The 26,148-nt window shown below is 50.0% G+C and overlaps 1 protein-coding gene and 1 long non-coding RNA gene across 4 annotated transcripts in view; both read left to right on the forward strand.

Moving 5' to 3' along the window:
• The first annotated feature begins 9,635 nt into the window (after positions 1–9,635).
• Positions 9,636–11,876, forward strand: LOC143923714 (uncharacterized). Its single transcript, XR_013261773.1, has 2 exons — positions 9,636–9,923; positions 11,605–11,876. It is a non-coding gene; the product is annotated as an uncharacterized LOC143923714 (long non-coding RNA).
• A 12,448-nt stretch (positions 11,877–24,324) lies between these two features.
• LOC143923715 (uncharacterized) overlaps positions 24,325–26,148 on the forward strand; it is a 46,173-nt gene continuing 44,349 nt past the window's right edge. For all 3 annotated transcript variants that reach the window (XM_077447522.1, XM_077447523.1, XM_077447524.1), the window contains exon 1: positions 24,325–24,472. In XM_077447522.1, coding sequence (XP_077303648.1) covers positions 24,409–24,472 — 64 coding nt within the window. In that variant the 5' untranslated portion in view covers positions 24,325–24,408. The remainder of the gene's footprint in view (positions 24,473–26,148) is intronic.

The raw sequence follows: 26,148 nt of genomic DNA on the forward strand, positions 1-26,148 counted from the left end.
TGGAGTAATGTCAGGCAGAACAGAATGGTTTAGCATGGTCAGTTTTATTTGAAATAAATGTACTAAAGTACATTTAATGTACTGAACGACAGACTTACTCAAAATCTACATGCAATCTGATCCAAAAGCATTTCACTCAAGCTCACACATTATTGCTTAAAGCGGAGTTCCACCCTAAAGTGGAACTTCCACTCATCGGAAACCCCTCCCCCCTCTGGTGCCACAATTGGCACCTTTCAGGGGGGTGGGGTGGTACAGATACCTGTATAATACAGGTATCTGCACACACTTCCGGGCATAGATAGCCGCATAATCTGTGGGTATTTGCGCCACTTCCTGTGGGACCCCCACTGTCTGCTGGGAAACACATGGATCCCAGAGACAGCAGGGACCATCCTTATTGCGCAGAGCAACTCGCACATGCGCAGTAGGGAACCGGGAAGTGAAGCCGCAAGGCTCCACTTCCTGATTCCCACACCGAAGATGGCGGCGGCAGCACCCGAGAGCCGATCGACAGATCGGCTTCATGTGCGGACATCGCGGGCGCGATGAAGGGGTAAGTGTCCATATTTTAAAAGCCAGCAGCTGCAGTATTTGTAGCTGCTGACTTTTAAAAAAAAAATACGGCGGACTCCCGCTTTAAGTCGGTTCTGTCAATATTCACAGAGAGCAAATGTTTTTTTTTTTATAATCCACTTGCCTACTGTGCCCTTTCACCCCCTTCCTGCCCAGGCCAATTTGCAGCTTTCGGTGCTGTCGCACTTTGAATGACAATTGTGTGGTGATGCAACACTGTACACAAACAAAATTGTTATCATTTTTTGAGCATGATAAAGAATTCATTTGGTGGCATTCAGTCACCACTGGGTTTTTTATTTTTTGCTAAACAATCAAGAAAAGACCGAAAATCTTAAAAAAAATAAGTTGTTCTTAACTTATTTATAAAATGCTATAACAGACTATTTTTCTCCTTCACTGATGTGCGCTGATGAGGCTGCACTGACGAGCACTGATGGGCACTGATGAGGAGAAACTAATATGCAGCACTGATGGGCACTGATGAGGAGAAACTAATATGCAGCACTGATGGGCACTGATAGACAGCACTGATGGACACTAAAAAGCATCACTAATGGGCACAGGCGACACTGGCAGGTAGTGATTGGCAGCACTAGTGGGCACTGGAGGGTGCAGATTGGCAGCACTGATGGTGATCAGTGCCCTGATTGTCAGTGTAGATGTCTCCGTTGGGGAATGCCCCTTAAAGTTTCTCCTCTCCTCATGCATTGTTAGTGTGAGGAGAGGACTGCCGATAATCAGCATTTCTTGTTTACACTGCGATCAGCTGTGATTGGACACAGCTCATCACATGGTAAAGAGCCTATGTCAAAGGCTCTTTACCGTGATCAGTGATGCCCTGTGTCCGAGGGACACGGCACACCACCGATCGCCGCGTTGCGCCCCTCCCTCCCCGAGTCATATCACGTCCTCCAAGAACGAAAGTGCTACTGCCGGTCCATCATCTTACTATACGGTGTGTTAGAAGCTGTTAAAGAATAATAACTCTAACACAGCTAACATTTGAAACACATTGAAAAACTACTCTTGCGTGAGAACTAATAAACTGTTATATACCATATACTATGCATTCATAAAGTATTCAGACCCCCTTCACTTTTTTTTTGTTTTGTTATGTTGCTGCCTGATACTACAGTTGATTAAAAAAAAATTTAATTAATCGACACTCATAATAACAAAGTGAAAACAGAACTTTAGAAATGTTTGCAAATGTATAAAAAAATTAAAAAATGAAATTTCACATTGGCATAAGTACCCAGACCCTTGAAACAACAACACTTGATATTTAGCTCAGGTGCCCCCCATTTCTCTTGATCATTGCTAAAATGTTTCTACACCTTGATTGGTGTCCACCTGTGGTAAATTAAAATGATTGTACATGATTTGGAAAGTCACACACCTCTCTTTAAAAGGTCTCATAGCTGACAATGCATACTGTGCCGGACCAAAAAGGACAATGACCCTAAACATACAGCCAAAGCTACAATGGAATAGTTTATGTAGCACTTACCCCCGAAGGAGCTGCTGGTTAGTTTTGGGCTTATGGTTACCTTCTGTCTTCCTTGTTGCACGTCTAGGGGTGTCCCATGGTAATGGCCCAGTAACTTGAGAGAGCGACAACAGGTCCACTTGAATGGATTTTATTTGCAAAATGTAGACAATGAGCAGTCTCTTAAATTGGGATCAGAGGGTTGGAAAGGGAATTCAGGTACTCTTAGCGTCAAAGTGAAAATGTTGAAGAACTTGCTTACTTTGACTGCATCCAGAGAATAGCCATTCGCAACTGGATGATCACTGAAGTTGGACAGTCACTCTCTCACAAGGTCTATCAGCCAACAAGGTGATTACTCAGGAAGAGGTCTCTGTCATAGACGTTGTTGTAGCACATACAAGATAATGCCTCTGACCAGGGGAGGGCTGGCAGCCTTAGGCCTGGGGGGCAAGTCCAGTCAAGAGGCCCATTGAACCACCGAATCAGCTCACCATCCATGCCCACCTGGTTTTAAACTACGGCTCTCCAGCTGTTGCAGATTTACGCACCCATGAGGCATTGTAAAACTCTGACATTCAAAGACTTGACTAGGCATGATGGGAATTGTAGTTCCTGAACTGTATGGCCAAAGTTTGGAGACCCCTGAAACCACAAAATTCCCACAAACACTTAACAATAAAGCTGTACAGTACAGGCTGGTTCAAACTGCTGTGATGTCAGACATCGCATGTGATTCACATCGCACTGTGTGTGTGTCTGTGTGATGTGAATTCAGCCATACAGATTGTATGGCTGAATTTGCATCGCATTGAGACCAAACACGTAGACAGGGGTGGATCCAGAGTCTAATCTCGGGAGGGGCACTGCTATAAAATATGTTTTTTGGGGGGCAATTTATATGGGAAATGGCTGGTATTGGCGCTTCAATCATTACGGCACCATGGTTGTTATGGTGTCAGGATGATTGAAGCGCATTATTTCTATTAATACATTGTAATATAAAATTAAATGGTTCAACTCACCATAATGCAGAATCCGTGGGAGCCCTGAGGATGTCACTTGCCATGTCGCCTGCCACCAAATGTGGATTGTCACTTGTCACCAAATGTGGATTGTTACTTGCCACGTCACCTGCCACACATTGCGGATTGTGACTTGCCACGTCACCTGCCACACATTGCGGATTGTCACTTGCCACGTAGCCTGCCACACATTGCAGATTGCCACTTGCCACGTCACCTGCCACACATTGCGGATTGTGACTTGCCACGTCACCTGCCACACATTGCGGATTGTCACTTGCCACGTCGCCTGCCACCAGATGCGGATTGCCACGTAGCCTGCCACACATTGCGGATTGCCACTTGCCACGTAGTCTGCCACACATTGCGGATTGTCACTTGCCACGTCACCTGCCACACATTGCGGATTGTCACTTGCCACGTTGCCTGCCACACATTGCGGATTGCCACTTGCCACGTAGCCTGCCACACATTGCGGATTGTCACTTGCCACGTCACCTACCACACATTGCGGATTGCCACTTGCCACGTAGTCTGCCACACATTGTGGATTGCCACTTGCCACGTAGTCTGCCACACATTGCGGATTGTCACTTGCCACGTCACCTGCCACACATTGCGGATTGTCACTTGCCACGTCACCTGCCACACATTGCGGATTGTCATTTGCCACACATTGCGGATTGCCACTTGCCACGTAGTCTGCCACACATTGCGGATTGCCACTTGCCACGTAGCCTGCCACACATTGCGGATTGTCACTTGCCACGTCACCTGCCACACATTGCGGATTGTCACTTGCCACGTCACCTGCCACACATTGCGGATTGTCATTTGCCACACATTGCGGATTGCCACGTAGTCTGCCACACATTGCGGATTGCCACTTGCCACGTAGCCTGGCACACATTGCGGATTGTCACCTACTGGTGGTCTTTTGTTGGGTCCCAGAGTGAAGATAGGCAGCAGAGAGATGATGCAATCTCTCTGCTGCACACAGCTTCCTACAAATTGAGGGTGGAACTGGAGGGATGCAGGGCAGTGAGAGATGATGTCATCTCCCTGCTCCCCTGCCTGCTGGCTTCCCGATTGGCCAGCAGCCCTCCTAAGCCGCCCAGCTGCCCCCCCCCCTCACCCGTCCACTCAGCGCGGGTACCCGCGGAACCGGCCGCGCGGGTACCCGCGGAACCGACCGCGATTGGACCCGCGGAACCGGCCGCGGGGACCCGCGGAACCGGCCGCGATTGGACCCGCGGAACCGGCCCGCGGGTACCCGCGGAACCGGCCGCGATTGGACCCGCGGAACCGGCCCGCGGGTACCCGCGGAACCGGCCGCGATTGGACCCGCGGAACCGGCCGCGATTGGACCAGCTGGCGGTATTCTCGGAGGGGGCAATTGACCCGTTGCCCCCCCCCTGGATCCGCCCCTGCACGTAGAGAACCTTTTTTGGGCCGCACCAGAATTGGATTGCATGGGTGAATTGACAGTTTGCACTGCGATACGCAAACGGATTTAGGCGTGTCATTAACTTTATATTGACACTACCAGCAGTTCACATAGGGCAGTATGAACTATCTGCGAGTCAGGTGCGATGCGGGAAGCCACGGTAGATTTGCAGGGTTCCCACATCGCACCAATGAGCACCGAGCCTATAGGTGGAAATTATTCTGCAACAACATGCCTACTTCCCAGATACATCACTGGTATACAAGTCTAGCTTCAAAACATACAACAGCATGCACAGCTCTCAAAACACACAGATCAGTGCCCATCAATGCAGCTTCACGGTCACCAATATAGACAGTGCCCATGAATGCAGCTTCACGGTCACCAATATAGACAGTGCCCATCGATGCAGCTTCACGGTCACCAATATAGACAGTGCCCATCAGTGCAGACAGTACCACCCATGAGTGCAGCTTGATCAATGGTCATCAATGCAGCCTAATCAGTGCCAATCAGTGCAGACTCACCAGTGCAGCCTGTTTAGTGCCCATAAACACAGCCTCACCAGTGCAAAAAGTACCCATTAGTGCAGCCTGATCAGTGCCCATGGGATGTGGGGGTCAGCTGGGGCCCAGGGTGTCAAGGCCTGGGTCTGTCTCACAGCCCTCTATACAGTACTGGGAGCTCAAAATCTCTCCAGGCAATTGCAGGAATATATTATTGTGGGATAGCGAACTCACAGGTCTATGTAGCATAGCAAATCTCTGCATGCCTGTCCTAGCCCTCAGTGCCCACTGCCCAGAGTTTGAATTTCCAAATACACTTCAATGTGTGACTGGGTTAAATTCACAGAAAGCACGGAGGGCTCCGTTCAAAACAGGAGAATCAAAATGCAGTTGTGCCCCTTCTCTCCTCTCCACCCCCTATATGCATCTCGCTGCAATTCACCCGCTGCCTGACCCACCACTAAGATGGGGTAAGTGGCAGGCATGCAGCAGGCGGGTGTCCTCCTGAATCAGTCCGCTCCACTGACTGAGGGGGTCTAGGGGGTGGCTGTGTGCGTCTGTGCTTCCTGCCGTGTGTGCGGGAGGAGGGGGATTGCTTGGACTAGTCCACTGGTGGGGGGGTGTTAGATAAGTCTGCTGGTGGGGAGGAGGGCGTTCTCTAAGTCTGCTGGTGGGGAGGAGGGCGTTATCTAAGTCTGCTGGTGGGGAGGAGGGCGTTATCTAAGTCTGCTGGTGGGGAGGAGGGCGTTATCTAAGTCTGCTGGTGGGGAGGAGGGCGTTATCTAAGTCCGCTGGTGGGGAGGAGGGGGAGGGTGTTAAGTCCGCTGGTGGGGGGGAGGGGGAGGGTGTTAAGTCCGCTGGTGGGGGGGAGGGGGAGGGTGTTAAGTCCGCTGGTGGGGGGGAGGGGGAGGGTGTTAAGTCCGCTGGTGGGGGGGAGGGTGTTAAGTCTGCTGGTGGGGGGGAGGGGGAGGGTGTTAAGTCCGCTGGTGGGGGGGAGGGGGAGGGTGTTAAGTCCGCTGGTGGGGGGGAGGGGGAGGGTGTTAAGTCCGCTGGTGGGAGGGTGTTAATTCCGCTGGTGGGGGGGAGGGGGAGGATGTTAAGTCCGCTGGTGGGGGGGTGTTAAGTCCGCTGGTGGGGGGGAGGGGGAGGATGTTAAGTCCGCTGGTGGGGGGGAGGGTGTTAAGTCCGCTGCTGGGGGGGAGGGTGTTAAGTCCGCTGCTGGGGGGGAGGGTGTTAAGTCCGCTGCTGGGGGGAGGGTGTTAAGTCCGCTGGTGGGGGGGAGGGGGAGGGTGTTAAGTCTGCTGGTGGGGGGGAGGGGGAGGGTGTTAAGTCTGCTGGTGGGGGGGAGGGGGAGGATGTTAAGTCCGCTGGTGGGGGGGGAGGGTGTTAAGTCCGCTGGTAGGGGGGAGAGGGAGGGTGTTAAGTCCGCTGGTAGGGGGGAGAGGGAGGGTGTTAAGTCCGCTGCTGGGGGGGAGGGTGTTAAGTCCGCTGCTGGGGGGAGGGTGTTAAGTCCGCTGCTGGGGGGGAGGGTGTTAAGTCCGCTGCTGGGGGGGAGGGTGTTAAGTCCCCTGCTGGGGGGGAGGGTGTTAAGTCCCCTGCTGGGGGGGAGGGTGTTAAGTCCCCTGCTGGGGGGGAGGGTGTTAAGTCCCCTGCTGGGGGGGAGGGTGTTAAGTCCGCTGCTGGGGGGGAGGGTGTTAAGTCCGCTGCTGGGGGGGAGGGTGTTAAGTCCCCTGCTGGGGGGGGGGGTGTTAAGTCCCCTGCTGGGGGGGAGGGTGTTAAGTCCCCTGCTGGGGGGAGGGTGTTAAGTCCGCTGGTGGGGGGAGGGTGTTAAGTCCGCTGGTGTGGGGGAGAGGGAGGGTGTTAAGTCCGCTGCTGCGGGGGAGGGTGTTAAGTCCGCTGCTGCGGGGGAGGGTGTTAAGTCCGCTGCTGGGGGGGAGGGTGTTAAGTCCGCTGCTGGGGGGGAGGGTGTTAAGTCCGCTGCTGGGGGGAGGGTGTTAAGTCCGCTGCTGGGGGGGAGGGTGTTAAGTCCGCTGCTGGGGGGAGGGGGAGGGTGTTAAGTCCGCTGGTGGGGGGGAGGGTGTTAAGTCCGCTGGTGGGGGGGAGGGTGTTAAGTCCGCTGGTGGGGGGGAGGGGGAGGGTGTTAAGTCCGCTGCTGGGGGGGAGGGTGTTAAGTCCGCTGCTGGGGGGGGTGGGTGATAAGTCCCCTGCTGGGGGGGGAGGGTGATAAGTCCGCTGCTGGGTGGGGAGGGTGTTAAGTCCGCTGCTGGGGGGGAGGGTGTTAAGTCCGCTGCTGGGGGGAGGGGGGGGGGTGTTAAGTCCGCTGGTTGTTAAGTCCGCTGGTGGGGGGAGAGGGGGTGTTAAGTCCGCTGGTGGGGGGAGAGGGGGTGTTAAGTCCGCTGGTGGGGGGAGAGGGGGTGTTAAGTCCGCTGCTGGGGGGGAGGGTGTTAAGTCCGCTGCTGGGGGGAGGGGGAGGGTGTTAAGTCCGCTGGTGGGGGGGAGGGTGTTAAGTCTGCTGGTGGGGGGGAGGGGGAGGGTGTTAAGTCCACTGGTGGGAGGGTGTTAATTCCGCTGGTGGGGGGAGGATGTTAAGTCCGCTGGTGGGGGGGAGGGGGAGGATGTTAAGTCCGCTGGTGGGGGGGTGTTAAGTACGCTGGTGGGGGGAGGGGGGGTGTTAAGTCCGCTGGTTGTTAAGTCCGCTGGTGGGGGGAGAGGGGGTGTTAAGTCCGCTGGTGGGGGGGAGGGGGGGTGTTAAGTCCGCTGGTGGAGGGGGGGGGGGTGTTAAGTCCGCTGGTGGAGGGGAGGGGGGGGGGTGTGAAGTCCGCTGGTGGAGGGGAGGGGGGGGTGTTAAGTCCGCTGGTGGAGGGGAGGGGGGGTGTTAAGTCCGCTGGTGGGGGGGAGGGTGTTAAGTCCGCTGCTGGGGGGGAGGGTGTTAAGTCCGCTGCTGGGGGGGAGGGTGTTAAGTCCGCTGGTGGGGGGGAGGGGGAGGGTGTTAAGTCTGCTGGTGGGGGGGAGGGGGAGGGTGTTAAGTCTGCTGGTGGGGGGGAGGGGGAGGATGTTAAGTCCGCTGGTGGGGGGGGAGGGTGTTAAGTCCGCTGGTAGGGGGGAGAGGGAGGGTGTTAAGTCCGCTGGTAGGGGGGAGAGGGAGGGTGTTAAGTCCGCTGCTGGGGGGGAGGGTGTTAAGTCCGCTGCTGGGGGGAGGGTGTTAAGTCCGCTGCTGGGGGGGAGGGTGTTAAGTCCGCTGCTGGGGGGGAGGGTGTTAACTCCCCTGCTGGGGGGGAGGGTGTTAAGTCCCCTGCTGGGGGGGAGGGTGTTAAGTCCCCTGCTGGGGGGGAGGGTGTTAAGTCCCCTGCTGGGGGGGAGGGTGTTAAGTCCGCTGCTGGGGGGGAGGGTGTTAAGTCCGCTGCTGGGGGGGAGGGTGTTAAGTCCCCTGCTGGGGGGGGGGGGTGTTAAGTCCCCTGCTGGGGGGGAGGGTGTTAAGTCCCCTGCTGGGGGGAGGGTGTTAAGTCCGCTGGTGGGGGGAGGGTGTTAAGTCCGCTGGTGTGGGGGAGAGGGAGGGTGTTAAGTCCGCTGCTGCGGGGGAGGGTGTTAAGTCCGCTGCTGGGGGGGAGGGTGTTAAGTCCGCTGCTGGGGGGGAGGGTGTTAAGTCCGCTGCTGGGGGGAGGGTGTTAAGTCCGCTGCTGGGGGGGAGGGTGTTAAGTCCGCTGCTGGGGGGAGGGGGAGGGTGTTAAGTCCGCTGGTGGGGGGGAGGGTGTTAAGTCCGCTGGTGGGGGGGAGGGTGTTAAGTCCGCTGGTGGGGGGGAGGGGGAGGGTGTTAAGTCCGCTGCTGGGGGGGAGGGTGTTAAGTCCGCTGCTGGGGGGGGTGGGTGATAAGTCCCCTGCTGGGGGGGGAGGGTGATAAGTCCGCTGCTGGGTGGGGAGGGTGTTAAGTCCGCTGCTGGGGGGGAGGGTGTTAAGTCCGCTGCTGGGGGGAGGGGGGGGGGTGTTAAGTCCGCTGGTTGTTAAGTCCGCTGGTGGGGGGAGAGGGGGTGCTAAGTCCGCTGGTGGGGGGAGAGGGGGTGTTAAGTCCGCTGGTGGGGGGAGAGGGGGTGTTAAGTCCGCTGCTGGGGGGGAGGGTGTTAAGTCCGCTGCTGGGGGGAGGGGGAGGGTGTTAAGTCCGCTGGTGGGGGGGAGGGTGTTAAGTCTGCTGGTGGGGGGGAGGGGGAGGGTGTTAAGTCCGCTGGTGGGAGGGTGTTAATTCCGCTGGTGGGGGGAGGATGTTAAGTCCGCTGGTGGGGGGGAGGGGGAGGATGTTAAGTCCGCTGGTGGGGGGGTGTTAAGTCCGCTGGTGGGGGGAGGGGGGGTGTTAAGTCCGCTGGTTGTTAAGTCCGCTGGTGGGGGGAGAGGGGGTGTTAAGTCCGCTGGTGGGGGGGAGGGGGGGTGTTAAGTCCGCTGGTGGAGGGGGGGGGGTGTTAAGTCCGCTGGTGGAGGGGAGGGGGGGGTGTGAAGTCCGCTGGTGGAGGGGAGGGGGGGGTGTTAAGTCCGCTGGTGGAGGGGAGGGGGGGGGTGTTAAGTCCGCTGGTGGAGGGGAGGGGGGGTTTATTTTACATCGCAAAGTTTATTTGTTTCTGGAGCGTTAAAGTATATGGTTACTCTGGAGAAATTTTACCCCAGAGATATCACAATCAAATGGACACATGGAGCGGGGGAGCCCCAACAAACCTTATCATCCACAGAGACATTCACAAGCACAGAGACAGATATACCTGATGGAACCTATAATATCTGCAGTGAGGTCAGAATTCCTGAGGAGCTTCTGAAAGATCCAGAATTCAGAGTACGAGTGAGCTGGGAACATGAATCTCTGGACACACCAGGTTATAAGGATATTTCTATCAGAGGTGAGTTACATGGGTTTTTTACCAACAAATATATAGACCTGTCAACTAGAATCCAGACGAAAAGCAAAAGTTGAGAAAAATGTGCGGTGAATTAGGAGGTTTTCTATATAGTCAACAGACTAGAAAATAACAGACAGAGTAATATTGCACAGCAAATAATCTAATATGAAATGACGAACCACTTGTGGTAGCAATCTGGCTGTATGCTATGCACACAACCACATCTACGGTGCTGATATAAGCACCCATTTCTGTCTTAATGATGTAATACTTCTTACCTTTCAACCCACTCATCCCAATGAACAGACATGACCATCCTTCTCACGTTCTCAAATCGGTCAGCATCACTGACCCTCTCACTCGAGTGTCTGCTTTTATTTAAATATCAACAGGAAACCACACCCTGGAGGGTTTGCCTCCTACAAAGCTTGTGACCTCACAGCAGCAACACGGGGTGTGAATGACCATTTAAGAACATGTATACATTCAAATAGACTAGCAAACTGAATAAATGCTTTCAATGATGCGAACCATGCAAAATTGTGAACGATGACTACAATTCCGTTTATAGAAATCCTTAATATACATTGTTCCAGAGAACAATGTATACCTGGATTATCCTCCTTGTGGATGGAAGGTTATCCACAGATGTGCGTTATGGCACCCCAAATATGTTGATCAGGCATACAGCGGTGACAAAAGCGCACATCCACTAAAACCCATAAATGTGTCTGCAGGGTGAACAAATCCCCCCCAGACGATCGTTCCGTGCATCGTACAGGGGCCCTTCGCTGGCAGACATGTCCTCTACCTGCAAACACCTCTCACTCCAAACAGGAAGTTATCCACTACCTAATGGATCTCAACCAGCGTCAGTCTGCCCCAGTTAGATGTTTAGCGTGGGCTAGGGGAGAACGAACACAGGACTTATGACAATACATCATAAAATTTTCCACAACACACTGACTTCAGATCAGATCTGAGCAGTTCTTATATAGGCCTGTGCTAAAGGCACCACACAAATAATAGCATCCCAATCTTCTGTGGTGGAAGTGGATATAAACACAAAAGGCACCCTTCAGCATCTCTATCAACCACCATGACTCTAAACTAGACTCCAAAGTTGCATTGTGCAACAATCATCTTGAGGCTGTGGAAATGGAAAGTCATGGGGGAGACATGGTACAAGGGTCTGCAGTGTAGTTTACGGGAGGAAACATAAGTGATCAAATGAAGGTGCCCAATCTTTTCTCTCATATTTCTCTCTCATGTGTATGGCAGCCTTTCTCAACCTTTGTAGCCCAGAAGAACCCCTAAAAACTGACTCCACTCCCCTGGAATTGAGACTAATTTTCTTAGTTCCCGGGGATTTAACATCCTTTTTTCTTTTTTCTTTCTTGTAGCCCTCAGCATCCCTATTTCCATGCCCTTTAGGTTATCCATGATTGGGCTCTTTTGGATAGGAATATTTGGCATTCAAATGGAGCAGGCTTTTAACGGCCTTGATAGGATATCCATGTTCTCTGCTAGGAATGCTTCTGCCAAACATGCATATTTTTTGAAAGTGTATGTTCTATGATTAACAAATGCACATTTATAGGTATTTATATGTATGAATTTATATGTATAGGTATAGGTATGAATTTGCACTGATGTTTTACTAATATGTGCTGTTTTTCAGAAGTGGTATTATTCCTCGAAGAAGATTCATAACATAATTTTGAAACATGTTGGATATTCCTCTCTGCAGTGTTCCTTATTGGAAACCACAAGTAAAGGGAGCAGCAAGTAGACTGGGACTACCACTTTCTGCTTTAAAATAGTTTGTCCAATGTCTGCAATTTTTATTCGTTCAGTGTGCCATGTTTACAATATTTCAATGATGTGTTGTATTCTCAACATGAGAGATTTTTTAAACAATTTTCTGTAAATAAATACGATCTTTTGCATAAATCCATGTATATTTTTTATTGCCCATAAAATCCCACTTTTTGAGGTTATCTACATATTACCAAGGGACAGAGGCAATTTACATGTGTGGCTTCATGAATCACAATAATTATCAATAATAGCATCCCAGTCTTCTGCGGTGGAAGTGGATATAAACACAAAAGGCCTACAAAGGCAATTCTGGGTGTGTAGGCATAATATGGTCACCCTTCGGCATCTTTATCAACCGCCATGACTCTAAATTAGACTCTAAAGTTGCATTGTGCAACAATCATCTTGAGGCTGTGGAAATGGAAAGTCAAGAGGGAGACATGGTACAGGTGTCTGCAGTGTAGCTTACGGGAGGAAACATAAGTGATCAAGTGAATGTGTCCAATCTTTTCTCTCATATTTCTCTTTCATGCCTATGGCAGCCTTTTTCAACCGTTGTACCCCAGAAGAACCCCTAAAAAAATTTGCAGGTCTCAGGGAGCTCTTCTTAAAACCAAATTCATTGGGGGTCAATGACAAAAATGCTTTTAACATTGATGGTCAATAGAAAACATGCATCCCTTACAGTGATAGTCAGAATGCCACCGTTACAGACAGCTAAAAGACCATTTGTGTTTTGTCGAGTGGCATTGGTCCTGGAACTGCTGTATGCAGACGCCACCAAATGGGAGGACAATCAGCCACAGCTCAAGGAAACCTTAGCAACCTCTGGAGAAACCCTAGAGTTCCATGGAACCCTGGTTGAGAATAGATGGCCTATGGACACATTGAGAAAATGTTCTAGTAACAAGAAATCACATGGATCTATTTTTGGTTCTATATAGAAAAGGGTGATGGCGCAATGGGAAAAGACCTAAATGAAGATTAACTGAACCTTCCTATTTTTAGACAGAATTGTGTTTGAATCTTCACCTTGGAGAATACAGATCTGCAGAAGAACAGCCACTAACAATATTAAACTTTCTAAGGAAAAGTGTTAAGATGGAATAGAAAAAAGAGCACCAGCCGCCACTGGCATCAACAGGCCCTGATAGCTCTGCTTGAGGATTATAAGATAAAAACATTAGGAGAGATTTACTGAATCTGGAGCACTCAGAATCTGGGGCAGCTGTGCACGGTAGCCAATCAGCTTCTAACTTCAGCTTGATCAATTAAGCTTTGACATTAAAACCTGGAAGCTGATTGGTTTCTATGCAGAGCTGCAACAAATTTTGCACTCTCCAAGTTTAATAAATAAACTCAACTATCTATATTAGCAGAAGTCAGAATTGTTAAACCATCTTTTGTAGGTTGAAAAATCAAGTCAATTTTAGAACTTTTGATACCTACCAGAAGCAAGTGAATAACACAAATACTAAATTCCTCTTCCATTTACATTTTTTAAATCTTTATTGCAGCCTGACTGTGCCCAACATTGCAGCTTCACTGCGCCCCACATTGCAGCCTTACCATGCCCCACATTGCAGCCTCACTATGCCCCATTGCAGCCTTACCATGCCCCACATTGCAGCCTTACAGTGCAGCCTTACATTGCCTCCATTGCAGCCTTGCAGTGCCGCCATTGCAGCCTTGCCAGGGCGAGAGGGGACCGGCGTGGCCGGATCGTGACTGGAGTTAGAAAAGAGCCGAGCGGTAAAACACACTGTAACAGCTGACATTGACACTGTCTCCACTCTGTTCACTCTCACACAGCCCCGCCTCCTCCTAACCCCTCACCTGTAATAGACAGAACGCATCTCAGCATTGGACCCATGTTCTGTCTATTACAGGCGCGGGGTCAGGAGGAGGCAGGGCTGTGTGAGAGTGAGCAGAGCGGAGACAGTTTCAATGTAAGCTGTTACAGTGTGTTTTACTGCTCAGTGATCCCGTGGCTCTCCTCTAACGCCATTCACTCTTCCACGGGGAGAACGGCTCCCAGTCAAACCTGCCCGCCGGCGATGCTCTGCCCCACTCCCAAGCAGCCCAGCTCCTCGCCAGCCCTCATTTTCCACTCGCAAGTAGAGTAGGCGAGTGGAAAATTTGAGGGCTGCCATATATCATTCTGCTCGCTGCACTCTTTATGCTGAGATGTTTGCAACATCCTCCTTACCACTGCTCTCTGTACTCTGTCCAATGACGCGGGCGCTGGGGGGGTGGGGCCGAGTCCCGCTTTCTGTGTGAATGCATGCAGAAGCAGGCCTCGGGGGTGTGCCCACACGGGTGCCCACCAAGGAGAGTGCTTCTCCAAAGTGGACACCTGTTGTGGGAAGGATCTACCAGTGCCGCCGGTGGAACCCAGAAAATGAGGATCGGGGCCACTCTGTGCAAAATGAACTGCAGAGTGAAGGTAAGTATGACATGTTTGTTTTTTTGGGGGGTTTTTTCTAAACAAGGGTTTACAAACTTTATATATTGTATGTAATATTATTCTTTCAATGAGATTGTATGTTATTATTATTTTTTGTATCCATATCCTCTTTTATATCCTTGAGTAGGGATGAGGCTTGGTTCAAGGAAAATCCTATAGGTTCAGTATTCATGGTCCTGGCTAATTTTTGTGCAGGGGAAATACTTTTAAACCATAATGCACCAAATTGCCCTTGAACTATAGTCAGCAGGCTTAGGGGTGCCAATAGGAGGGTTTTTGGAGAAGCTGGCCCCATCACTTTAAAAGGAGGATGGCACAGAGCAGCCATAGAGTCAGTGAACTGGAAACTGTTGTAGGGAAACCTGAAAAACTGGATAGGAAGAGGTTAGGTTCAGTTAGGAGTCAGAATTTTAATTACGATGCTAGCTTTGGAAAATAAACCCCTTTGCTGCCTTTTGGTTCCTATTAGTGGAGGCTTTTTTTTCTCTCATTTTTATTTTGTGGTTGATTTGAAGTCAGTGGTCAATTTTAGCTGCCGTCCCACCCATAACAGGGTTTTTTTGTTTTGTTTTTTTGCTGCAAGGCTTTTTAATTCTTAATTATATAAATTATCAACTTGGCCAACAGACAGGACAGTTTCACATTAGTGAGAACAAGGACAGCCTTAGGTACACGGGCGGACTGTTCGCCCAACTTTGTTCGTCAAACAGTTTCGGCAAACAGTCCGCTCAAAATTAGCATGGACGGACATGGCCACACACGGCACTTTTTGAGCGGACTGTTTCAGCGAACTGTTTGCCAAACAGTTCGCTCAACTTTTGAAATGAACGGACTCGCCCACGTAAGGCGGAGGCAAATCCGCCCATTTCGAGCGCGTGTACAGGTAGGCGGGGCCCGCGAAGGAGACGTCGCGGGCTCCGCCGCCTGGAATGGACTTAAAGGGGAACCCCAACGCTGAAAAAAATCGGCGTGGGGTCCCCCCAAAGTCCACAACAGACCCTTGTCCGAGCACGCTACCCGGCCGGCCAGGAAAGGGGGGCGAGCGAGCGCGCCCCCCCTCCTGAGCCGTACCAGGCCCACCCCAAAGCACCTTGTCCCCATGTTGATGAGGACAAGGGCCTCTTCCCGACAACCCTGGCCGTTGGTTGTCGGGGTCTGCGGGCGGGGGGCTTATCGGAATCCGGGAGCCCCCTTTAAGAAGGGGGCCCCCGGATACCGGCCCCCCACCCTATGTGAATGAGTATGGGGTACAATGTACCCCTACCCATTCACCTGTGAAATAAAGTACAAAAAAAACACAACACAGGGAAAAAATATTTTATTGCACAGCTCCGGGGGTCTTCCGTCTTCGGGGGTCTTCTCGCCGGACTCCTCCGCTATCTTCGTGTAGCTCTTTTGCTAGCGGAGGAGTCCGGCTTTCTTCCTCCCCGCCGCCGGCCTCTTCTCCCGACTTCGGGGGTCTTGTCCCCCTCTTCGGTTCTTCTGCCGGGCCACCGCGCCTTCTTGTAGCTCTTTTGCAGGCGGTGGCCCGGTCTTCTGTCGCCGCTGCCTTCCGTTCTTCTGTCGCCGCCTTCGGTTCTTCTGCCGGGCCACCGCGCCTTCTTGTAGCTCTTTTACAGGCGGTGGCCCGGTCTTCTGTCGCCGCTGTCGCTGTCGCCGTCGCCGCCTTCCGTTCTTGTTCTTCTTCTTGTTCTTCTTCTTCTTCTCCAGGAGATGTTGACACGTCGCTCTCTCCGGCCGGAATGCCAGAGCCGCGCTGTGCGGTCACTTATATAGTGACAATGGGGCGGTGTCACATGGTATATGTCACATGGGTTGGTCACATGGGTTGATGTCACATGGGGACTATGACATCGTAAGGGGGCGGGGTCACCATGTGACCAACCCATGTGACATATACCATGTGACCCCGCCCCATTGTCACTATATAAGTGACCGCACAGCGCGGCTCTGGCATTCCGGCCGGAGAGAGCGACGTGTCAACATCTCCTGGAGAAGAAGAAGAAGAACAAGAAGAAGAAGAAGAAGAAGAACGGAAGGCGGCGACGGCGACAGCGACAGCGGCGACAGAAGACCGGGCCACCGCCTGTAAAAGAGCTACAAGAAGGCGCGGTGGCCCGGCAGAAGAACCGAAGGCGGCGACAGAAGAACGGAAGGCAGCGGCGACAGAAGACCGGGCCACCGCCTGCAAAAGAGCTACAAGAAGGCGCGGTGGCCCGGCAGAAGAACCGAAGAGGGGGACAAGACCCCCGAAGTCGGGAGAAGAGGCCGGCGGCGGGGAGGAAGAAAGCCGGACTCCTCCGCTAGCAAAAGAGCTACACGAAGATAGCGGAGGAGTCCGGCGAGAAGACCCCCGAAGACGGAAGACCCCCGGAGCTGTGCAATAAAATATTTTTTCCCTGTGTTGTGTTTTTTTTTGTACTTTATTTCACAGGTGAATGGGTAGGGGTACATTGTACCCCATACTCATTCACATAGGGTGGGGGGCCGGTATCCGGGGGCCCCCTTCTTAAAGGGGGCTCCCGGATTCCGATAAGCCCCCCGCCCGCAGACCCCGACAACCAACGGCCAGGGTTGTCGGGAAGAGGCCCTTGTCCTCATCAACATGGGGACAAGGTGCTTTGGGGTGGGGGGGCCGCGCGGCCCCCCCTTCCCCAAGGCACCCCCCCATGTTGAGGGCACGCGGCCTGGTACGGCTCAGGAGGGGGGGCGCGCTCGCTCGCCCCCCTTTCCTGGCCGGCCGGGTAGCGTGCTCGGACAAGGGTCTGTTGTGGACTTTGGGGGAACCCCCACGCCGATTTTTTTCGGCGTTGGGGTTCCCCTTTAAGCCCATTCCAGGCGGCGGAGCCCGCGACGTCTCCGTCGTGGGCCCCGCCTACCTTCACACGCGCTCGAAATGAGCAGACTTTCCTCCGAGCGGGAACAGTTTGCTCATTTCGAAAGTAGCCTACACACGGGCGGACTGTTCGCTCAAACACAGTTTCAGCGGACAGTTTTTCGGAATTTCCGAAAGACTTTGTCCGTCAAACTGTCCGCTGAAACTGTCCGCTGAAAGCCCACACACGAGCGGACTGTCCGCCCAAACACTGTTCAGCGGACAAGGTTGGGCGAACAGTCCGCCCGTGTGTACGCGGCCTTAGTAAACTACTGGCTAATTTCTATCTGCACTTTAAAGCTGGTCTATTACCATTTGATGAATAGTATGGGTCACTGCTATGTCTACCTGAAAAAATACCTTTCCCTGACAGACTCCATGGCAGCCTACGTCTGGGTTGACCCCGCCTCCACTCCAATGCTATAGGACCCCATTCAAATAAAAGAGCACTCACCACTCCACACGGTTTTCCTTTTTTTGTCCTCCTCCATTTGGACCTACACTTGCTGTTCGGTTGGATTTCGGATTTCTCTCTTTGCATACCTATGCGGTGCAAGCTCAGTACCCAGCCATGGGCGGGCGAGTAGCTTTGAGGCTGGACGGTCCCCTGTATGAGGGTGGTTGCCTCGGTATGCCCCGGACGAACGTTCAGGAGGAATCACTACGGCTGGCAAGGTCTGAAGAGTTTTTTCTTTCTCCATGGCAGTCATATATTTGTATATGTTTGTGGCTATTACCTGGGATTTGTTTATTCCCCCTGTATGGTGGCTGGAGCGCTTTGCGTTCCAGGTCGCCGCATTGTCTTCCGCGTTCTGGACGCGCCTGCGCAGTAGCCTCTTTCGATATGGAGGCTTGGTGTGCGTGTGCGCAGTTTGACCAAGCTAAAGCAGCCGCACAGGTGCAATTTGGCCATCCCTCTACTACGCAAGTGCGAGGTGAGGGGGCGGTGATGTCATGGGCGGGGATTTTAAAAAACAGACTGCTGCCTCAGTCTCACTGGGTATGTCAGTGCATCGGAAGCAGCAAGCCTGTTTTCTCCAGCCCCAGTCTTCAAAGGTGAGCATCGTTACTATGGATAATTAGATGCAGTGTGTGCATGTTGGAATACATGTACTTAAAAAAAAAACAAAGAAAAGAGAAAATATATAATATATATTTAATGAATTCTTTCTAAATATTATTAAGTGAGATATATTTATGTGCTTTCCCTTGGGACCTCATCTTTTCTTTGCAGACTATCTTGTATCGTGACGCTATTCATCCTAAAATTATGGACAAATCACCGCCTTTAAGTGGCCAGACCTTACGCACTAGGTATGTGCTGATAAGGAGAGGGGTGGAATTAACAGTCGCATTTGTTTGCGTTTTCTTTTTGATGCCATTTTTTTCCCCCTTTCCTGTCTTGTCTTAGCACTTTCAGGTTGGATCCTCAGGATAAAGACCTTGCCAGGCCACATCACCATTCGTCTAGATCCAGAAGGGAATCCCCGCATGGATCTCATCATCAGAGGAGAAGTTCACATTCCTCCTCCAGACACCGCTCTCACCGCCATGATAGTCGCTCTGATCGCAGAGCCTGCTGGGGATGTGGGACTCGAGTCCCGGATGGCAAATCGCTGTGTAATCAATGCTATGCCCAGGCGGTTGGAGAAAAAGAATCAGAAAGCCAGCGTATGGAATCCCTGGTGAAACGTGTGGTGCAGCAGTCTCTGAGAGACATGGACACCTCTCACACGCTAAGTCAATCTACTTCCTTGTCTGGCACTCAGGCTGATGAGGCCCGTGATGATCCAGGCACTTCCCAGCTTTATGCAGCATCTGATGCGACTTCGGAAAACGAGTTCCTAGGTGAGGAAGATATCGGGGGTTTCGACTTTTCTATGGTCTCCCCTCTGATTAAGGCAGTTAAGGAAGCCCTTAATTTGGAAGACTCATCTACTCCTCCAGCCAAGCAGAAGAAATTCTTCAAATAGCTGGGGAAGGAACGTCCAAACTTTCCTTTTCTTACTGAACTCAAAGATATTTTTGAGGAAGAGTGGAGTAAAGTGGACAGGAAGTCCTCTATGACTAATAAAACTTCCAGGTTGTATCCCTTCAAATTAGAAGATGTAAAGCATCTGGAAAATGCCCCCCTTGTGGATGCGGCTTTGATGCGTTTGGCCAAACACGTTGCCCTCCCATTGGAGGATTCAGTGTCCTTTAAGGAAGGCCTGGAGAGGAAAATTGACCAAGGCCTTAAGAAGATTTATGGTCTGGCTGGGATGGCCTGCAAACCTGCCCTGGCACTAGCATCTATGTCTAAGGCCATGGAAGCTTGGTCTGAAAATGTAGAATCCTTCCTTAAGGGCGTTTCCGAGGATCTGGCTAAGAATTCAGCAGCAGCAGAACTGAAGCTGGCGGCAGTCTTTCCGGGGGATGCGTCCATTGATCTAATCCGTCTGTTGGCACGCGTGATGCTGTCTTCGGTTACGGCTAAGCGGGCCTTGTGGTTACGTTCCTGGCTAGCGGACCCGGTTTCTAAGCAGGCGTAGTGTAAGATCCCCTTCGCGGGCTCTACGTTATTTGGTAACCAGTTAGATGACGCCATTACACGTGCTACAGGTGGCAAGTCTGGCTTCCTTCCCCAGGACAGAAGAATTTTAGGTCGGAAGAGACCACAGTATAAAAAACGCAGCCCAGAGCGGACAAGGGACGCACGTTCCTACAAACCGGGTCGGGACTTCAGAAGGAATTGGTACAGAGGTCAGACTTCCTTTCGTAAGCCCAGCAAGAACCAGTCATCCAGTGGCCGCGAGCAGGCTAAGTCTTTCTGAGGTTTTACTGGGTAGTCAGAACGGTCTCGGTGGGCCACAGATGGACCTTCTCCAGCTCCCTTCCTCCCAGATTCGTGCCCACCCTCCTCCCTCGCTCGGAGGAACAAAGTCAAGTACTGTCTTCTTATGTGGATCTGCTGAAGGCTCAAGGAGCGGTAATTCAGGTGCCAAAGGAAGAGTGGTTTCAAGGAGTCTATTCTCCTCTTTTCCTGGTTCGAAAGAAAAGCGGTTCCTGGTGCCCAGTGATAGATCTCACCTATCTAAACAAATACATAGAGTATGGGAAATTCAAGATGGAAACTCTTTCGGCCATTCAACAAGCCGTACAGACGGGAGACTGGTTGATTTCGATCGACTTAAAGGACGCCTATTTCCATGTCCCGGTAGAAAAGGATTTTCAAAAATTCCTAAGATTTCATGTAGGTCAAGACCATCTCCAATTTATTTGCCTCCCCTTCGGGTTGACGACCTCTCCCCGAGTTTTTTCAAAGGTCCTCCTGGCTGTAGTGGCCTTTATCAGGTTAAAAGGTATTCGACTGTACCATTACCTGGACGACCTGCTGGTTCTGTCCCAAAGCAGAGAACAACTGCTGAAGCACCGGGAACAAGTAATCTCTTCTCTGTCCAGCTTCGGGTGGCTTCTAAATCTGGCAAAAAGTCATCTAGAGCCGGTCCAACGGCTAATATATCTAGGAGCCCAATTCGACACTCTGCAGAGTACTATCTCTCTCCTGGACGAAAAAATACCGACAATACGAGAAAGAGTCTCTCGGGCCCTATACACTCAGCACCTAAAAGCTTCTCAGTGTCTCAAGATCATTGGTAAGATGGTCTCGACAGCCCTGATGGTGAAATGGGCTTTGTGGAGGCTTCGCCCCTTCCAAGCAGGTTTTCTCAAGCAGTGGAAGTCAGGGGACAAAAATCAGAGTATTCGTATAACCTCAACCATGAGAGAGAGCCTCTTTTGGTGGCTACAGCGCAAGAATCTGCTGAACTGTCATTCCATCATCCCCATCTCCTGGGCCACGGTCACGACCGACGCCAGTGGGACAGGTTGGGGGCTCTCTACGGATCAAATCTTGCACAAGGCAAGTGGGACGCTGATCTCCCCTTACCAGGGTCGAATGTCCTGGAACTTCGGGCAGCCTGGTGTGCTCTCCAGCAATTCTCTCACCTTCTGAAGGGGAAGTCAGTGTTATTACGGATGGACAACACCACGGCAGTGTCCTACGTGAAAAGGCAGGGGGGTACTCGGAGCTCTACTCTTTTACGGGAGGTCGAACCCATCCTATCATGGGCACAGAAAAACCTGATGAACATCTCAGCGGTCTTTGTGCCAGGAGTTCAGAACTCTCAGGCGGATTTTCTATCCCGGTCTCTACTGGACAACAACGAATGGTCTCTTTATGTTCAAACCATCAAGTGGATCCTGTCATTAGGGGTCAGTCCAGAAGTGGATCTTTTTGCCTCTCCCTGCAATTTCAAAATAAAGAAATTTTACATGCGAAGTCATTGCAGTCAGGCCTGCGGGACGGACGCTCTGACGGACCAGTGGAGGTTCAGGAGGGCATATGCTTTCCCTCCACTTCCCATGATCCTCAGATTCCTTCAGAGGCTCCGAGTGGAAGCAGTAGAAGTTGTGATAATAGCTCCCTATTGGCCCAACAGGCCTTGGTTTCCCCTCCTGGTCCAACTCAGTGTTCGAGATCTCATACCTCTCCCTCTCAGGCCGGACCTTCTTTCTCAGGGTACAGTTCTGCACCCTTGCCCAGCAGTTCTGAGACTGATGGTCTGGTTCTTGAGAGGAAGAGGCTGGAATCCATTGGTTGTGCATCAAGTGTGATTTCCACTCTGATGAGTGCAAGGAGATCAAGTACAAACAAAGTGTATGGCAGAATCTGGGACAAATTTGTTAAGTTCTGCTCTTCTTCTAATAGACCTTTTGAACATCCAGGAGTACAGGACATTCTTAGCTTCTTGCAGTCCGGCCTTGATCTTCCTTTATCGGTAAGCTCCCTCAGGGTGCAGGTGTCGGCTCTATCGGCTTTCTCAGGTACATCTTGGGCAGTGCATCCACTGATTCGTCAGTTCTTCCGGGGAGCTTCAAGACTCAAACCCCAAAGAAAGCCTAGATTCCCCAAGTGGGATCTTCCTCTGGTCCTGGACTCAATCTCCGGTCTAAGTATGACGGGGCCATCCCCGCTCTCTATTAAGGATTTCTCAGCAAAAGTTGTTTTCTTAGTTGCAGTCACCTCAGCCAAAAGGGTTTCGGAAATTGGATCCTTGGGCTTCAAAGAGCCTTTTTTGACGTTCTTTCCGGACCGAGTAGTCCTTATTCCCATGTTGGGATCTAATCCAAAGGTTACTTCTGTGTTTCACCAGAACCAGGAAATCGTCTTGCCTACTTTTAGGACTTCAGATTCTAATGACGTTCACCCTTTGGATGTTGGAGAAGCCTTGAAAGAATATCTTCTTATCACTTCCCCCTTCAGACGCTCGGAGCATCTCTTTATCCTACCTTCAGGTAGCAACAAGGGCAAGAAAGCTTCAACTAGGACGCTGGCCAGCTGGATTGTAAGAACTATACAACGGGCATATAGGGCGAAGGGCTTGGCTCCTCCAGAGGCAGTGACGGCTCACTCTACCAGGGGAATGGCAGCCTCATGGGCAGCGGCTCGGCATGTGGCTCCTGACACAATCTGCAAGGCGGCCTCTTGGTCTTCTATTAATACGTTCATGTCACATTACTGTGTTGAGCCTGCTTCTCTATCCTCTGTAAATTTTGGTTTAAAGATTTTATCGGTTGATAAAGCAAATTAAATGTTTTCTGTTTAAAGCATACCCACCCGTGTGGTCGGCTAGTTATTTCCCACACGTAGGCTGCCATGGAGTCTGTCAGGGAAAAAGGAAAATTTATTGTCAAATACTTACCTTAATTTTCCTTTCCTGATGGACTCCATGGCAGACGGAGTTCCCACCCATAAGTCTTATGAGGAGGCTAGTTACGGAACACCGTGTGGAGTGGTGAGTGCTCTTTTATTTGAATGGGGTCCTATAGCATTGGAGTGGAGGCGGGGTCAACCCACACGTAGGCTGCCATGGAGTCCATCAGGAAAGGAAAATTACGGTAAGTATTTGACAATACATTTTCCTTTTTTTTTTCAAAATGCAATCAAAGTAGATTGACGTGCTGCTGTATGCAAGCCAAGCTACTTTAATTGGAAAATAAAAATTCAACAGCCAAATTGGCACTGCTAGTGTATATTCTCTGTGAGACTGTCTGTGAAAATCATACTGTTATTTAACATCAGGTACAGCTTTAAGGTATCTCTTAAAGCACATTATTTAAAGGATTTGCATATTTCCAATCTCTCAAAGTCACATGAATGGCCAAACTCCTTGTTTAATGATATAATTTCTTTCTTTTTTTTTGCATTGGTAAAATGCATGTCCCCCCATTTTTTGTTTTACAATAGTTTGTCTATTAGTCCTAAAAATAGTGAAAATTTAAGAAATGTCCCCCTTTCCCTATATATTTTAGTAGGAGTTTGGGCTCTCTAAATTTCGAACAAAATAAACCAAACCCTTGATTAATCAAAACTGCTCACATTAGTCTATCATTACCTTTGAGCCTTGCCCAAGTCAAAGCCAGCATGTGAAAAACATAATACGGCTTAGAATTTTTAATTTTTTTTCCCATCACACTATGATTTTCTTTATACAAAATGGTAGCATGTCAAGATGCAAAGTTTGTGTGTTTTTTTGTGTTTAGTTTGATGTCACATGTGTCGTTTTACTAGAATGTTCAAATTAAAAATACTTTTTTTTTTAACATCAAAAAAGTTGGAAGTCTTGTATTCTAGCTTTTCATTTCGGTAATATCTTTAAAATTCTCAAATTTTAGAAATATATATAGTGGTAATGAATAGAGTGGTTCATTTTAGGGTTTGAATTATTTTTATTAATTTAAAAAAAGTACACATTGGTACAGCACACTAGAAAACAAGACACCATTCATAAAAGAAAAAAAAACCTATAACAAACATATAAAAAATGTATATATTCTAAGACCATGTCCGCATATCATAGCAGCCATATTTATACCCCAGAGAGGAGGGAAGAGACGACAAGAGAGGTGGAATCTCCCCACATATAAATATAAATAATCTGATTGATCTTCTCAAAGATGGGTCCATTAGCTGCCAAAACCAATATATCTAATCCCAGTTTCTCGCATCCCCCTCCCCCATTTTTTAGGAGATAATGTAAAAAAAATCTATGAGATCTAGATTTGTAAGCATTCTCCTTGAAGATAAATACAAGATTCTTTATTCAGCATACTGTAGATGTCTCGTTGCCTGTTACATTTGACTGTAGAAGTTCTCCCTCCTTAGTGTTCCTCAGACTGAATGACAGGTCTTGATATGAAGAGCAGGTGTCCTCACTCCTCGCCCCTCCTGAATTTCTGGGAAACTGAAAGTAATAACACAATTGCTGGATCTCCACACTATGCACATGTTCCCAAAAATGTCCGGCATAAAGGCCTTGTTCCCGATTCTTCTATGGCAGACGTGTAAGTATACAGTATTGAGCTCTTTATTATAATAGCGAATATTAAAATGTTCTTTTTAAAGGCAGGACCACAAAAAGATCCTGAGCATGTGAGGTCCTACTGCCATCTACCGTGAAATTCATGTGAGTGTTCGTTCAGAGTGTTTGCACAACGGGGTGAATTGCACCCATTCAACAAAGACTAGGGACAACGGATATGACTATTCTGGGAATTTTGCTTTTTCTCTCGCTACACCCGACTTACAAGTTTTTTACATTTTCAGTTTCAATATTTTTGTTATATTTTCAAGAAAGACACCGTCCTTACTTAATATCAGATACAACATGCAAGCAGAATAAGCCCTCTGTAGAGTTGTCCAAAGAGTAAATGGTCATTTACTGCTTAATCATGGACCAACATCCAAGATATAGTAATTTCAAGGATACTCTACTTCATATGTTCAACTCAGAATTATATGATGGTTGTATCAATACTGTTTAATATTAATGCATAACAGAGCTAAAATAAATAGATGAATGTACAAAGCAGCCTTGACAAGAGAGTGATAACTGTATACCATGTTCACAGAGGGAGGAAAACAACTTTAGTACAATGTTAGAGAGAAGAGGCAGGGGGGTAAAAAAAAAAGAGTAGAAAAGAAGATAATAGATGCGGTACCGGCACAAGCAGTGGTGGTACCATTACCCTCGCATACGGGTGTACAGGGAGAGAATATGACTAGCCCTAAGAAGATTGGGAACCGGGATCATAGTGTGCCCCCCTAGTGCAAGAAAGGTAGCTAGGACAAGCATTTTATGAGTGGGGTAATGGTACCCAAGGTTCTTAGATCTTGTGCTTATCATCTAGGATACCAATAAGCCTTTCATTGACCATACACCCTGTTTTTAACTTGAACAAATGGGATAAGTTGTTTCTACCATTTCCCTGCTATTGTTAACTTTGTTGCAAGCAAACGTAGCAACCTCCTAGATAGGTGCTAGGTTAGGTCAATTTAGTTACTAACTCACTGTAATTAGTTAATCAGTTGCAATGTGATTACTTTGGTATGTTCTATGTTCTTCTGGCTGCAGGGTTGACTGTTTTCCTCTGTCTCTCTGGAGGGTTCTGAATTATAGTAGGTAGGGCAAGCCAAATCAGCAGCTGAATGTTTATGCAGCCCTGGCCAATTCTTGGGGAGAGGTGCCCAGATGGTGGCTGGGAGGGAGCATAAATGGTCTGGGCCTTGTCCTTGAGGAGGAGTTCCCAGTTTGGGGGGCTGCTGCCCTTCTGGACAGACCTGCCCTGTGTCTGCTGCTCATCGAGGTCTCACCTGGGCTAGCTGGGGGATCAATTCTGTTGAAATTCACTGGAGCCGACTGAGGAACGTGCTATGTGGATCTGGTCTGAAAGATATTGGAATGAGGCATCCAATTTTTCCATGCCATTAGTTAGTACAGATCAGTGTGAGAATCCCATTGACCGTGTGCTGCTACTATCCCTCATGTACTTGAGTCAGTGTTGCTGAAAGGAGACATTGTACTTAGTGCCCTAATATAGCTCAGCCTTGTGCTAATAGAGTAGAGAATGGTTATGACCCCTGTAAGGTTATTTATTTATTTTTTGTTGTTTTGCTGAGTCTTGTCAGGGAGTTTTCACTTCCTGTCCTACAGACACATCACGAAGTAAGAGGAGGTCTT

Source organism: Lithobates pipiens, unplaced genomic scaffold (genome assembly GCF_037356315.1).
Source record: "Lithobates pipiens isolate NorthernLeopardFrog02 unplaced genomic scaffold, aLitPip1_a1.2 Scaffold_22, whole genome shotgun sequence".
NCBI classification, from domain to species: Eukaryota; Metazoa; Chordata; class Amphibia; order Anura; family Ranidae; genus Lithobates; species Lithobates pipiens.